The sequence below is a fragment of the Oreochromis aureus genome, linkage group 7, assembly GCF_013358895.1.
Source record: "Oreochromis aureus strain Israel breed Guangdong linkage group 7, ZZ_aureus, whole genome shotgun sequence".
In the NCBI taxonomy this organism is placed as follows: domain Eukaryota; kingdom Metazoa; phylum Chordata; class Actinopteri; order Cichliformes; family Cichlidae; genus Oreochromis; species Oreochromis aureus.
In genome coordinates, this window is record NC_052948.1 from 45123224 (window position 1) to 45138786 (window position 15563).

At 41.1% G+C, this 15563-nt stretch overlaps 1 protein-coding gene and 1 long non-coding RNA gene across 3 annotated transcripts; one reads left to right on the top strand and one right to left on the bottom strand.

The window, feature by feature from the left end:
* Positions 1-1197: 1197 nt before the first annotated feature.
* fbxw5 (F-box and WD repeat domain containing 5) lies at positions 1198-12044 on the bottom strand. The gene is made up of 10 exons (XM_031754473.2): positions 11912-12044; positions 9872-10067; positions 9623-9780; positions 7808-7991; positions 7555-7703; positions 6178-6513; positions 5902-6082; positions 5667-5814; positions 5363-5575; positions 1198-4006 (listed from the first exon to the last, which is right to left on the bottom strand). Exons 2-10 carry the CDS (start codon positions 10056-10058, stop codon positions 3733-3735), a joined length of 1830 nt encoding a protein of 609 aa, XP_031610333.1. The 5' UTR covers positions 10059-10067; positions 11912-12044; the 3' UTR covers positions 1198-3732.
* A 1653-nt stretch (positions 12045-13697) lies between these two features.
* Positions 13698-15013, top strand: LOC116331706. 2 transcript variants are annotated; one of them, XR_005614008.1, is made up of 4 exons: positions 13698-13745; positions 14100-14232; positions 14545-14634; positions 14725-15013. It is a non-coding gene; the product is annotated as an uncharacterized LOC116331706 (long non-coding RNA). The 2 variants fall into 2 exon arrangements; XR_004200324.2 differs by lacking the exon at positions 13698-13745 and having other exon boundaries at positions 13956-14232.
* Positions 15014-15563: the final 550 nt, after the last annotated feature.

Here is a 15563-nt window from a genome sequence, read left to right on the forward strand (position 1 = left end):
TTAAAGTCGCCACGCTGAAGAAAATCACCTACACATAGTTCAGATTCATTTCAGTTTAATCAAAACACCCAAATGTCGCCCGCACAAGCAGGTGTGTCAAACCAAACTCTTTTCTGTCAAATATCTAAATATACAAACTTAATTCTGAAAACTCTGCAACGTTGTGTGAAATTTAAATAAAAACAGAATGTGGTGACTTTGTAAATCTCATTAACTCATTTTTTAAATTCATAATAGAGCATAAAAAATATTAAATGTTTAAACAGACATTTTACTGTTGCATGAAAAATATGAGCTCATTTTGAATTTGATGGCAACAACATCCTCTTCTGTCAGCATCTGGAAGTGAGCAGACCAGCTACTGGGCTCTTTCTGGTTCTTGTCTGATATACGTAGGATCCTAGCTGTGTAAAAACGGGTGATGCTCTAACAGGATGCTACTATTGCAACGAGTCAGTACAATTTCTTCCCTCGTAGATACTCCGCAATTGCAGTAACACCACTTATAGTCAAAGTGGAAGCATTTAGGAACCACAGCAACTCAACCATGAGGTGGCAGACCACGCAAAGTCAAAGAGCAATGGTCTGCTGAGGACTGAGGTGCAAAAATCACAGAAAAGTCACCAACTTTCTGCTGACTCACTAGCTGCATAACTCCAAACCTCCTGCGGCATTTACATCAGAACAAGAGCTGTGCGCCGGGAGCTTCAGGCCATGACGCAGCTCTTGTAGCTAATGTGCAAGAAGCCCAGTGCTTTCTGCCAAGGTGGGCAATAAAAGTTCAGATGCACAGGATAAAATTATTTAATGAATTACTTTAAAAAATAAAAAAAAAAGCTAAATTTCCCTGCTGTGTGGTTCACATGTATCATCGTTATCTGTAGGCGCTGTATCAAAAATAAAATGTCCAAATATGTCAAAAACAGAAACAAAGGTTACCAGGAATGTACTTTTTCTCCCTACATGACTATTAGTAAGCAACAGTGACATTTTGATGGAAAATTTAATGCACACAGAAGCTAAAAATATGCCTGTGTAGTATGTGTCTATTTTTAGATTTGACTGCGGAGGAGTGCGAATGATTCTGGAGAAGACTCAAACCGCATCACCTGGGCGCTCAGGGTCGATTTCTAAACTTCACTAACTGACAAATACTTGCAAACAGACAATAACAATAAGGCTAGGCATGCATCGGGCTCTCTTTTCAAAACCTTTAATCAAAAACTGCACAAGAAAGCAACACGCAGAAAAGAATATCAGTCTGACACATGTTCAGTTTTCTGGACTTGCAGGGCATGCGCTTTATTAAAGTGGAGCTTTTAAAAAGAACACAAGCTGGAAAAAAATGATCATGAGGAAGCAAACATTGGCAAACCATGACAGCGTGATGAAGAGGAAGTAAAAGGGGAGCTCAGGGAAAAAAGGAGAAAGTTTGTGACTTTTTAAACAAGTTCAAAAACATGAAAAAACAAAACAAAAACACTGTTCAGGTTAATGAAACCCGCTTGTTCAAGTGTCGGATTCACAGGGGATTCTGAAAAGTCAACAAGTGAAACAGTCGCCCAATCATAATTAAAGTCATGTTTTAAAATCAGTCACGTCCTCTTTAAACAGGCATCTGCGTGGAAATGTAAATAAGCCAGTAAAGTACCCTTGTGCTGGTTAAACTGTAGCTGTAGTCATGCGTTACTTTTTGTTTTGCTTTGTGTTTACCAGTAAAAGCACCTCAAAGGGGACTTAAAGTATGATGTAAATACCAACAGACATTTCAACACAATCTGACCAGGCATTCAAAATGAGTCTTCAGTCCTTTATACTTTCTGTCTGTTTCTGTGGAAGTGTTTTTAATCTATTGTTTCTTGTCTTTACCAAACAAAGACTAATAATATTAGACAAAGTATTTTTAAGCCTTGCTAAACTGAATTTAATTTCAAGTAATAGGCGCGACTTGTGCAACCTGAAAGGTCCATGAAACTCCATTATTGCTTTGGGTAAAAGTCTGTGGCACTGGTGCACAATGTAAGTTACAACATAAACTGCCAATCCACTGAATATCTTTATTACAGCATATTAATATTTAAAAACAAAAAAAAAATTTGTGATATTAAAAGTTACATGTGTGCCACCTTAAAATAAAGACTGGGTATTAACACCGCCTTCCAATCCTTAAGGGAAACATTAATTATTTATACACTACAGCACTGTTCAGCAGTCTGTGGACAAACTGGAGAATGGCGGCTTTCTTTTAAAATCCACAGGACCAATTGGAGCTCGAGGTCGGGGTGTCAAACATAAGGCCTGGGGACCATAATGGGCCCGGCAAAGACTTCAATGGACGGCTTTGGAAAACATTTAGTGCATAGATTTTTAACTTTTAACTGTATTTTCATAAGTTTTGCAGCTTTTTCAACTCACACAGACCTCCCCCATGCCCATTCATACCACACCAAAGCAGTTAAGTAACAGATTCCTGTTTTGACACTATCAACTATAGAAATGTCATTTTTTTTTTAAAAACAGTGGGTCCACAGTTTAACAAAAGAGAGTAATTAACAAAACCTTTACGTTTTCTAAATACAGGACAGTCTGGGCAATGTGCTACCACTTTTTCTGCAATTTTACACATTTATCATGTAGAAAAACGATCATGTAGTGTTGAATGTCGGGGATTAAATGTTTACTTAAATGTTTTTACTGGTCTGGTTCTCTTCAGATTAAAGTGGCCCACAGCATAAAATGAATTTGACATCTAGGTAACTTGACTAAAAAGGCTCTACTTGTAAAGTTTCCTTCTCCAGAGGGGGGACAAAATATGTTGCTAAATAAGAAAAGCAAAATTAATTAATTAAATTCTGCAAAATAAAGGGTGCAGCGTTGTGATGCTAATGAATGAAAAGGGTTTAAATACATTTTTATATTATACAGATCCAATAAACACTCAGCTACACAAACAACTCTTCTTCACAGCCAGCGGTTCCTCTTATATTAAACTGCGCAGTAATTCTACATTTAATAGAATAGTGATGGATCATTTCCCGGGCATGGACAAAAAAAACAAACAAACAAACAAAACAAACAAACAAAAAAAAGCAGACCACATTAAATGCAGCTGAAACTCCTTTTCCCTTTTCGTTTTATACTCTTTTATAAAATCTTTGAGAAAAGAGTTTATGAGGAACTTTTAACTCGAGACGTCAATTGGATACAGCCACTGATAGGAAAACAAACAGCTTATTCTCAGTTGCACTTTGCCCTAAAGGAGGACCTTTGTATACATGTGTACGTCACATCCAGGAGTCCAGACTGTTCAGACGCCACTTTACAGATTTTTTTAAAGACAAGAAAAAAAAAAAAAAAAAAAAAAAAAAAAAAAAAAAAAAAAAAAAGGAGAACAATCATCTTTCAGGGAAGCAGTTTTTGGGCATCCGTGTTTAGGTGTCAGCTCTACACTCTCTACATCTCTACCTGTGTTAACGTTGCATATCATTTCTGTCTGCAGTCAGTTCTGCTGGCACAACAGCGCCCCCTTGTGTCTGAGCCTGCTATCGTTTCCTGTCAGCTGAATCAGTCACCGCTTTAGGTCACAACACCGTGAGCTCAAGCGAAAACAACAGACTGTGCCCACGCTGTACACATACATGGAGTGTGTATATATTCATACCACAGAGGGAAAAGATCAGACTTTCCTCACCATGCTTCCCCCTCCCCGCTTCAAGTGTTTTCCAGCCTGACTCATGGTTTTCCGTTGATGCAGGAGTTCTTGCTGCGGCTCAGCCAGGACGGCAGGAGGCTGCGTGGTCTGGGCGGCCGGGCGGAGGCCTGCGCGAGGCGGATCATTCGCGGCGAACGCCACACCTTGATGGTGGAGTCGTCGCTGGCGGACAGCAGCAGCTCCTGGTCGGCAGGGCTGAACGCCACCGAATTCACCACGTCGTCGTGTGCCAGACGCGCCAGACAGATGTTGTAGTGACGGTCCCAGATGTAGCCGTGCTTGTCCTCGGCTCCACTACAGGTGGGAGATTGGAGGGTAAGTCAGAGCAGTTACCAAGCGTTTGATTTAGTGTGTAAACAACTGCAGTAAATATCGATTAAAACTGACAAACACAAATATGTTTACTTTACTTTGAAATAAATCAAGACAGTCAGCTGTGAAGCTGCAGCTGTGTGTGGTTACGCAGTGGTTTTACCTCGTCAATGTTTCAATCAAATACAAAGTGAATAGTGAGTTTAACAAAACTGTTATACATATTTCTAATAAACCAGTTAAGAATTTAAGTTATTTAGACATAAACATACGATCACAGCCCACAAACACATTTAAACAACAGCATATGATTATTAATATTTATCTATGAACACATTTTATTTGATTTATTTCATCTTTATTTTATTGTTTTCATCGTGTTTAATGTCTTATTTATTTCATTTGTGTTTATCTACTGGGTTTTTTTTAATCTTTCATTTATTCTTCTGTACACCACTTTGGTCCATGTGGTTGGTTTCAAGTGCTTTCCAAAAAAACCTGCTATAGTATTGTGAAGTATGGTATAGTATGCGGTATGGTATTTGCCTAAAATGCAAAAGATCACCAGTTTGAGACTAGGAGGAGACACCAACCGAGTCTCAGTTGTGGGTTTCTATCTGGTGAGAAATCTGAGGCAAATCAAACTTGATATATCCGCTGTGGATCTACATTTTGTCTGACAGTGATATTGGGTGTCACTTCACTGCATCTATGAACCTCCTCTTTGGTCTACCTCTTTTCCTCCTGCCTGGCAACTCTTCAACATCTACTGTCCGTTATTCCCACCATCCCTCCTCTGTACATATCCAAACCAGCTCAATCCGAGCTGTCCCTCTATCCTTGTCACTCTCAACAAAAATCTTCACATGCCATGGGAAATATTTGTTTTTATATATGTAGTGGGGGAATAATATGGACAGTAAGTGGAAAATCTCTTCATGACAGCACCCATCATACTGAACAGATTCTTCTCAGTTTCGAGGAAAGATTTTGTTTCTGCTTCATTATTTTCGTTTTGCTCACGCTCACGACTGACATGTCCTGAGTGTAAACTTTGAAAACCTCAACATCCGAAAGCAGCGTCTTCATTCAAACAAGCGGTCTGATTACCGTTTTAAATACTGGCACACCCCTGTTACTAGAAATAACGTCATGTACAACTGACACACTGTGACGCACTGAGCCAGAACAAAAAAAGGGAATTTCTTATATACTGAGCAGTGAAATGATGAGCACATTTACCGACACTGCAGTATCGCTTCCCTTTCTGTTGCCCAGTGGAGAGTGGCTGCGAGTTTTAAAAACCTCTGTGTCTGAGGGATAAAATAACAAACACACCTGGCAACAAAGTCTCTGCTGACGTCCAGGAAGATGAAGAAGCACTCGTCGTTGGGTGTGAAAGCTCGATGAGCGCGCAGGCTTCTTCTCTCCTCTCTCAAACTCTTCAGGTCAATCACGTGCAGGTCGATCTCCTCGGCAATAGGGGGCGGAGACATGGGGTCTGAGATCACGCATCCAGCTGGCCAAGCCCGGCTATTAACATACAGGTATCTGACCAATGACAGAGGAGAAGTGATGTTAATCTTTAAAGCTGATACAGGATACAGCTTAAAATTAGCTCAAATTTTTCTCATTTTATCACCTGTGGTCTGGAGAAAGGCCCATGCCAATGATGTGACCGTGGATATCAATAACATGGTCCAGGGAATCAAAAAACTCATCTGAACTTCGCTCTTCGCCGAGAACAGGACCCGAAGTGGTCATCTGTTCAGGCCTGATTCGCTTAATGCCTGGAAAGTGAAAAAGGAGCTTCCAGGTGAGAGAGGGCCGCCACAATTCTGAGAAAATATCGCAGCATTTCTGAATAACTTTGTTACCTATCTGGTGAGGAGAGTATGTAAGGCTGCCGGTGGTGAAGAGTAAGTACGTTTTGTCTTCCTCCCCGGACTCGGACGGCTCAGAGAGGCTGGGGTCAGGGGGCTTTGTGTAGGCTCTGCCCATCAACTGAGCCACCTGGGTCTCGATCTCCAGCTCCTTCTGCCCCACGTTTTTTCGGCTCTAGGAGGAAGAAGGAAAGTGCAAAAAAAGAAATTGAATAAAAAAAAAATGAAAAAGCTAAAAAACCAAAACCAAAAGTCAAACAGATTTTTTACATGTATAACGTGCTCCAGTCCCGACATGGTCGGCTGAGGGAGACGAGGACTGGGGAGGCCATGACCTCTCGCTCCCCTCTGGCACTCTTCCTCCTCTTCTTGCTCCTCTTCTTCCTCGCTGCCGGACGTCGCCAGGTCAAAGAGGAGAGGCTGGTGGTGCTGCTGCTGCTGCCCCTTCTGTCTTCGGGCCTGAGACTGAGCCTCATAGTCCAACAGCAAGTCCGGGTTATCGTGACGCCGACAGTGGGCCACCATCACCGTGCGAATGGTGCTGGCGTTGATGTTCTGGATCTTGAAAAGGCGCTTGACCACGTTGACATTCTCCGATTCGATATCCTGTTGCAGGAAAGGAACATTTATTTTTTGTTTTTCCCCTGGAAACCCACCACTGCACATGAGCTGCTTGGTTTTATCTTATTCGCTCAATATATGCAATATTTTAGACATGTGTGAGTCTGTGACCTAATGCAAACCACAAAAAAGTGCCACGTATTGCCACTTAGTCTCACTCAAGCAGCAACATCTGGGCCTGAAAAATGAAGCCACTGCAGGAGCTGCAGTTCCTCCGCTGGCCACTGAGGCTTGCTCCAAAACAAGAGCAAACCCACAGAGCACTGGCATGTTAAAATAAAATAGAAATAAACATGTTTACAGCCTGCTGCTTTGGAAAAAAGAAAATAAACCAAATTTCTCAGAGTTATTGAAAGAAACAATATGGGTTAATACCTCACAAACAGTCTTTGATACTGAAAAATAACACCACCTTTCTACTAATGTGTGGATGCAATCTTTGTTTACTTAGCTGTTGGGAGGTTTTTCCCCTCACGGTCATGTAAGCACCTGCCTGATAACACACAAGATCCTGTTTTCTAGATCCTCCTCCTCACTTTCAACGTCCTTTATAACCTGAGCCTTTAGCTGCTTTGCCCCAAAACTTTGGAATATGCCTACACCGGATCTCCGGACCATAAACTCTCTATTTATGAATCACGTCTGAAAACCCACATGTTCAGAACTGCATACCGTTCATTATGACATGGCCTTAGTCTACAATCAATTGATCAGTTTTTACAGTTTAGTGGTTTTATGTGTTTGTTTTATTATCATTTAACCGTGTATATGTTTTTAATTTCCTAGACTAATGTAAGCTGTCTTTGAGGGCATAAAGTTTTCATGATCTCGAACGTATCTTACAATTAGTTGCTTTCTACCCGTGCAAACACACTCTAGTTAGACTCACATGTTGACAGTGAAAATAGGTTAAATCAGGGAAAACACACATTTTCCACTCGCCCACACATATTGCTCATTTCCTGCTTTATGACAACTGCATGTCAGTTTTTATAATAATATCAAGGCTACAGTCTAGGGTCTCACCTGGAAGGCTTTATTGAGCCAGAGCACAGAGCAGGATGTCATGTTGCCTATCCAGTGCAGGTTTCCAGATATCAGGTGGGTCTCATTCAGCCAGCAGCCAAAGACATCATAGGGCTTGTTCCTGACCCGTGACAAGAGCGTGTAATTTTCTGTAGCAATGCATCAAATGGGGAGAGCGTCACAGAGAACACATTCATGAACAATGTATAACCCCGAGCATAACCTCATAGTTAGAGTATTTCATGGTTCCTACCTAGACTGATGACAGCGATTTCTCCTGATGACGAGTGGTGTGGTCCCAGGTAGACACCCGAGACGAGCAGCAGGCTGTCATCAGCGTTGAACTGGGAGAACTGGGTGTAGCCCCAGTTAAACTGCCGCATGCTGGAGCTGTGCACCAAGGAGATATTACCATCTGGCCGCTCAGTGTCCCACAGCTGCACACAGGAAGAGAGAAGACATGAGAGAATGTGCAGAGATGGATATTGATAAGACTTTAGAGAAACCAACGCCACTATCAGTTCGGCTCACAGGACTGAATTTTTAGCAAGTCCCTCGTCTATTCTTGGTTATATTCTCTGAGAAATAAAAAAAAAAAAAATGGCCTATGCAGGCTTTCAGCATCATCATTTCTATAAAAACTTGTTAGAGCATTTAAACTTTTTGACACTACTCGTCATTTTCCTTGCACCACTGTAGTCACACATGAGACTGATTGCTGTTACACAAATGAATAAATACCAACATATTTATAATTTTTTTGTCTAATTAATCACGACTCTACGAACAGTATTTTCCCCAAAATTTATAAATATTTTGTCCCAGAAAGTTGACTCTGTTCATCTGGATGAAGTGTTTCAGTGGGAAGCGCTGAATGATTGAGCATGCATCAAGACACAAACATTCTGTGTTAGTTAATTCTCCAATACACTTCTATTTTTCCTCTCACCAGTGTGCTTTTTTTATATGCGTGATGGTATTGAGTGCCTGGGTCATGCCATTGGTCATCCACTAATTTTCATGAGCACTGCTGCATACTTTGCACTTTATAGCCTGGAGTAATACTCACTATGCATTTGGACAGCAAGATACCCCCACAGGAAGTCAGACATTTTTCACATACTTTGTAATCTGTTTGCACTGTTTTTGAAAGTTGCCACTTCTGAAGCCCCCCAGGTACTAAAGAACCAACCAGAGCGACTTTAAAACTGGTCACCAGAATTTTGACTTGCAGTCATAAAACAAGAACATGATGTAACACAAATCTTCATTGTCCAATTGCTCCAAGTCCCCAATACTCCACACGAGTTGAGTAAGTTCTGCTTGAACAGACTTAACAGAGTCACAGTCAAAGCATCACAAACTGGTGAACACATCCCAACAAGGTGAACACAGGAGGTGATATGCAAAGCTTTAGTGCAATGTAGAAACAGCACCGCCTCGAAGACACCATCTCTGAAATGCACACGTGTGCAGTCTGCATTAAAGTTACTTGCTGTGCTAATTCTTAACATGGTAGTCTACTCAGGTAAATCTGGTTGAAACTAAGATGTTTGGCATGCTGTTTTCAATATTTAAAAACTGATCGGTTGCTTTTCATAGCTCTTCTGCTTCCTGACACAGTCAGTGCCAAAAAAGTGACCAGAATAACATTTATTCAGATGAGTAAAATACCCCAAATTGCATAAAAGTGTCGCCTAGTCCAGCGGTCCCCAACCCCCGGGCCTCGGACCGGTACCGGTCCGTGAGTCGTTTGGTACCGGGCCGCGAGAGTTGAGGCTCAGGTGTGAAATGTATGGTTTTCAGGGTTTTTATCGGTTTTCAACGTTATTTTGTTATCGTTTTTATCGTTAACTCGGTTTTCCTGGGTCTTTTCACGTGTGTTATGAATAAATCTTCTTTTTTTTCGGTACCGCACTAGTTTTATTTTGTTGTATTCATCCGCGACACCTCATTGCCGGTCCGTGAAAATATTGTCGGGCATAAACCGGTCCGTGGCGCAAAAAAGGTTGGGGGCCGCTGGCCTAGTCCTCCATAAACAACACGGAACCTCAACAGTATATCTTACCTTAACAGTACAGTCTTTTGAGCAGGAGGAGAAGCGGTGACCCCGATGAGAGAAAGCCAGGTGAAGGACTTGGTCAGTGTGCTCTCTCAGAGTTTGAACCTCCACACAGGGGATGCAGTCAAACAGACGCTTGAACTCCCTGTACCACGACACAGCCGCTGCACACAGACAGGTTTTGGAAGTAATGAGAGAAAGTTTCAGCAGTAACTAAATTCTTCTCAGAAACAAATAAATAATAAAGATATTTACCAGGGTGCCGGGGTACCGAGCGGGGGATGCGGTAGTAGCTGTAGAACAGCTCCCTCCACAGGAACTCATCTCTGGAAACAGCCAGCCACTGTCGGCAGGTCAGACCAGCTCTCAGCACAGCATCATGGGGCAGACGCAGAAAGATCTCCAACACCAGGCTGTCCGGCAGAACTGGGCCACACTCCATCCTAACATCCTGGGTAACAAGCACACACAGGTATAGTATAGTGCTGTCCAAAGGTTTCAGGCACAAAGTATAGAAGAGACAACTTTTTATGAAGCTTTTTGGGTTTGTCTTTGAGCAGTCTGTGTCTGCATTCAGGTTAAAAACAAAAGATCTGCTAGGATACCAAAATAGGGAACTCATTTGTTGGTGTGCATCTTGAAATCATCAAAACAGGAAGTCTCGTCTCAGATATCTCTGGCCCAGAAATATTGACCATTGTCTCCAGAGGGAAAAATTAGCTGATGGATTCCCGGACTGCTACATATTAGGTGATGATGATTAATTAGTCCCTGTTGTTGTTAGCAGCAATATTTTATCTCAAGGTTTCATCTGAATATAAGCCATTCTCTGACTAATACCAAAGAGGTTTTGGCCAGAGAAAAATCACAAGGACAATGATTAAAAAAATAAATTTTTCGGCACTTTAAATGAGGTTTGTGGCACATATCCCCAGAGGTAAGAGATGTGGTACACCCTCAACAGTCTACACATCTGTAAATTAAACTTCAAATATATTTTTGATCATTAAATTGTCAGAAATGACAGGAAAATGCACAGAATTGCAACTTTATCTTGACGAATCACGCTCATCTACGTGGTCTAACTGCAAAAGCCCATTTTAAGCCAGGAAGGAAACTGGACAGTTTCTGTGAGCTTCTTTCAACTCCAAATTAAAGCTGTCCAAACAAATGTTTTTATGACTGCACATTTATAATCCTTTTTTATGTTAGCCATATGAATATATTGCATTTTATGTTGTATTTGCTGCATTTGGCTGACCTTCAACCAAGGATCAAAACTTCATTCGCTGCTTTATAAAAAACACAATGTAAAATATAGACATCACTCAGGCTCCATGAGATTAACTCCTATTCTGACTCCAGTCAGCTGAGATATGAGTAAAATTATTTTTTTTATTATTTATCGCATGAACTGTAAAGAACAAATACAGATCCAGCTTCTAGCATTAGCATTTTTGCATAAACGGCTAACCACGCGTCTTCTGTTCATTTCAGCTTAATTATAATGAAAATTTCAGCTACACTTTTAAAATAAAACAGCTACAACCAGTCAGGGTGCTGCATATTTTTGTGGCTCCACCTTTAATGAGATTATCTGAAGCCAGACAGCGGTTGACAGCTGTTGCAGTGCACAGACAGCGGCCCATTAAAGACATCATCATGATGTCAGTGAACCTACGACCTGCTCTCTTCCTTAAAACCGGCTTTATTTGCAGAATTTTGAAAGAAAGGGAGAGCTGACATGTCGAGTCCTGTTCACAGCAGCTGGAACAGGGCCATGTTAGCGTGGCATTTCCTTACATCACAAAGGTGCAAAATGGAAAATTTTACGTGAACTGAGTTTTTAAAAATGTGATCGACACCCTCTCCAACTTTGGAGTAAACGTCCGCAGCTCGTCTGTGAGGGACCGTCGTGAAAAGATGACCTAACATGGACATTTTTTGTCCGGTACTATGTTTACACTGAAAGCAAACCAGTCTAGCCTTCCTCCTCACAAACCAGACATTTGTAGAAATACGTTATAAGTAGTAAACGTTTGTATTTGTTTGCCAGTCTAAAGTGGAAAAGAGTTTCGTTTTCAGCTACAGCAGAAGACTATGTAGCTAGCTTTAAGTGAGCTAACTTATTAAGAATGCAGCTAGCTGTTAGCTGACATTTGTTTTCAACTTTTAGCTGCGCCCGGCAACACTCAATATTGACTGCTAGCTGCTAATTTTACGACTAAAAGCTTTCGTTGACTAACTTAAAGAGCCTCGCTTCATACAGGTGTAATGACACAAACTGGAACCCACCTGCTGGATCAGAGTATGTTGGAGAGAAAAATCCAGCGGCTAGCCAGCGCTCAACGCTAGCCACAGAAAATGACAACAATCCTGCAGCAGCTACGAGGCAGACAGACGCTACCAATAGATGGCAGAATAATCGATACATATACATAGGAACTTTAACGTATGCAATCCGACAGAAGAGGTAGGAAAAATGGATTTAAAAGTGAAAAGTAAAGATAAAGAATAAATGTGTCATATTGCGATTACTAAAGCAACTCTATTTTATTTAACGGCATAATCGTTTTCTTCTTCTTTCGGCTCCTCCCTTTAGGGGTCGCCACAGCTGATCATCTGCATCACTCTAGTATCCTCTTATGTCACACCAAACCTCTGTATATTCTCCTTCTGTGGTCGTCCTCTTTTGTTTGGCAGTTTCATCATTAACATCCTCTGCACATGTCAGCCTTGTCTTTCTAACCGTGTCTCCAAACCACCCAACCTGAGCTGTCCCGCTGAGATACTCCTTTCTAATCTTAACATCTCAGGTCTCGCTGTCATCTTGTAATCCTTCGCTTGCTGCTATCTATCAGTCACAAGTCAACCCTGACACTCGTCTCCACCCACTACCACCTTGTCTACACTCTCGTCTTCACCCCTGTCTCCTTCTTATTCGCACACATGTATTCCGTTTTGCTTCGACTGACTTTTATTCCTCTTCTCTTCGGAGGATACCTCCACCTCTCCAGGCTCTCTTCCATCTGCTGTGAGCGTTCATCAACTCCTCAAAGTCCTCCTTCCACCTTCCTAACACACACTTTTCTCTCTTTCTATCTTTAATCACGCTAACCTGCTGCTAATCCTTTCCAGCTCGATCTCTCTGTCTAACCAATCGATGCAAAAATCTTTTGTCTCCTTCCTTAAGTCATAAAAGTAACTTCAACAAAGTTAACTCGGCCTGTTCACCATTTACAGTTAGGGTATTTTATGACTCATATCATCATCATCATCATCATCTCTAACTCTGTCTCTATAGACATTTTATTAGCATCAGTAAATGATCTCATTTTCTTTTCTTGCCCATAAAGTAAGCAGACAATGGAAAAATGAAGGACAGTAACAGGAGTGGTGGCCAGTGTTGGTCAAGTTACTTGAAAAAAGTAATCAGTTACTAATTACTGATTACTTCCCCCAAAAAGTAATCCCGTTACTTTACTGATTACTTATTTTCAAAAGTAATCGATTACTTAGTTACTTAGTTACTTAGTTACTTTTTAAAAACACGATTTACAACCTGAATAGGTGATAAAGCGATAGATCTTTCAGCCCAATTCTACTTTTTCTGCATAATTCATCATACAAAATGTAATCAAATGGAAAAGTCTCTTTTTAAAACTTGTTTTATTAGTTTTAATCTTTTAACTTTATGCATCAAGCAAAAATTAAATTATATGCAACATTCTCTGACTGGAAGAAATTTGTTTAACATTTAAACCTATTTTCTGCACATTCCAGCACATAAAATAAAATATTTTTTTGTGTTTACACTCACTCTTTCAAATAGATGCAAGTAAAACACAGCAGAAAATAAATAAAATCAAAGACTAGCGGTCCTGTTGCTCTATTTTCACCTGTAAAGCAGGACTGGGGTAGGCGGAGGAGGTTTACCCTGGTGCAGGTGTGCCGCAGCGGTCAGTGGAAGAATCCGCGAGTTTCTCTGTGAATTTCACATTACGTCGTAGTACACTCGGTGCTTGCTTGGAAGTTTAGGGGTTTTTTCGCTGTAAAAAGAAGTTTTCTTCCCACGCACAACGGACACTAATGTTTTTGTCACTTTTTATGGAATCAAACTCAAAATAAGGTCAGTACTTCCACGCTTTAAACGCTGCATGCTACACTCTGTCCCGCACTCGATATATTATGATCTGCAGACAGCTGTTGTCACGAACGTCGCACTCGCCACGCCACTGTCATGAGACGTTCTCGCAAAAATCACGGTTTTAGTAACGCAGTAACGCAGCGTTCCTACGTGAAAGTAACGGTAATCTAATTACCGTTTTTGCAATAGTAATCCCTTACATTACTCGTTACTTGAAAAAAGTAATCAGATTACAGTAACGCGTTACAAGTAACGCGTTACTGCCCATCTCTGGTGGTGGCTCATGGTAAACTGACACCCCAGTGGTGTACTGATGTCTGTGTGACTGAAAAATAGCTGAGTCATTAGGTTGGCACTGTCGCTGCACATATAACACTGACTACTGACCAGCTACACAAGATCTAACACTCCAAGACTGACTGGTGAAGAAAACACTGAAGTGGAGCCATGCTGTGACTGATATGCTCTGGTAAGATTTCCCTAGATTTTTTCCCAAAGTTTTAAACATGAAGATTTATTAATTGATATATTTATTAATTAAATAATGTGACTAATGCATTTATTTTTCTTTAGATAAGCAACATGTTCGCTGCTATTTTATTTTTTTTAATGAAATAAAGACGTAAAACATAGACGTGCATCCTGGGTTAATGTGTTAATGGCATGTGTTACACCTGATAGGGATGGGATCAGTTTACCTGCTGCACCATTATCTCAGCAGAAGAGGCTAGGCTAATGCTACAACAGATAACAGTCAGATAAAGTTCCTGTCTTTATTTAGCGCTGCACAATGTGGCTGCCTGGGTCGTGTCTTGCTGTTGCTCCTCAGCAAAGGACGGGACATCATCAGGAGAGACATACACGTGTAAAGGTGCTCATCACTGGGTAACATGGTATCATTTCAGAACAGTAATCTGCAGAGTTGTCACAAACATGCTGTTTTACTTACCTCGTTGTCCAGGAAAGCAAGTGTGGACGGTGTCTGATGATGCAGCACCATCCAGTCAAAAGCCTTCCTAATTCCTCTCAGCAGTGCGGAGAGGAACGACAGCCACATTTTCTCCACCCGGACACCCTGCAAAGTGTTTGATCGCCGCTCTGGTCTGACTCTGTGTTGCTCTGTGCTTGTTATAATGATGACTTATCTAAAAACTCCTGTTTGGGAAGCTGGATAAGGTCTGACAGCTGACAAATACGGCAGCATCAGTCAGGTCATTATGTCACATCACGACTTTAACCAATAAAGAGTTGTGCAGGATGTTTAATTTTGTATTTCTTGGTGTGTTTCCAGTAAAGTAGTGATTTCCAGTATTTGCCCCCCCCCCCCAAAAAAAAAAGAAAAGAAGAAAGACGATTGCTCGTACAAAGTGAGGCTGCAATCAGTTTTCAGAAAAGTGACTTTTATTTATCGAGCTAAAAAGTGTCACTGACATAAAAATTGTCTTTTTCTGGATAGATCTGGCCAAGAGCCTGGCAGAAAATGCAACAAATATAAAATAACAGTTCTATAAAAATATCTGAAGTGGCCAAAAAGCACTGGACTGGTTATAATAGAGAGCACAGAGGAGTTACATTAACAGAGAATCATATAACCCCTTCGTAGATCTTCTTTGCTACAGTCTATTTACCAATATGAGCAAAGATAGCACATAAAAAACACACATAGAAACATCCGCAATGACTTTTTTGTGAAACCATCTCTTCTCTCCAGTGTCTCTGGCGCCATCCTGTGGAAGAGACTACTGTTTCAGGCTGTAGGACTTGTTGGGGATCAGTCACAAAGCAGAGCGTGCAGCATTA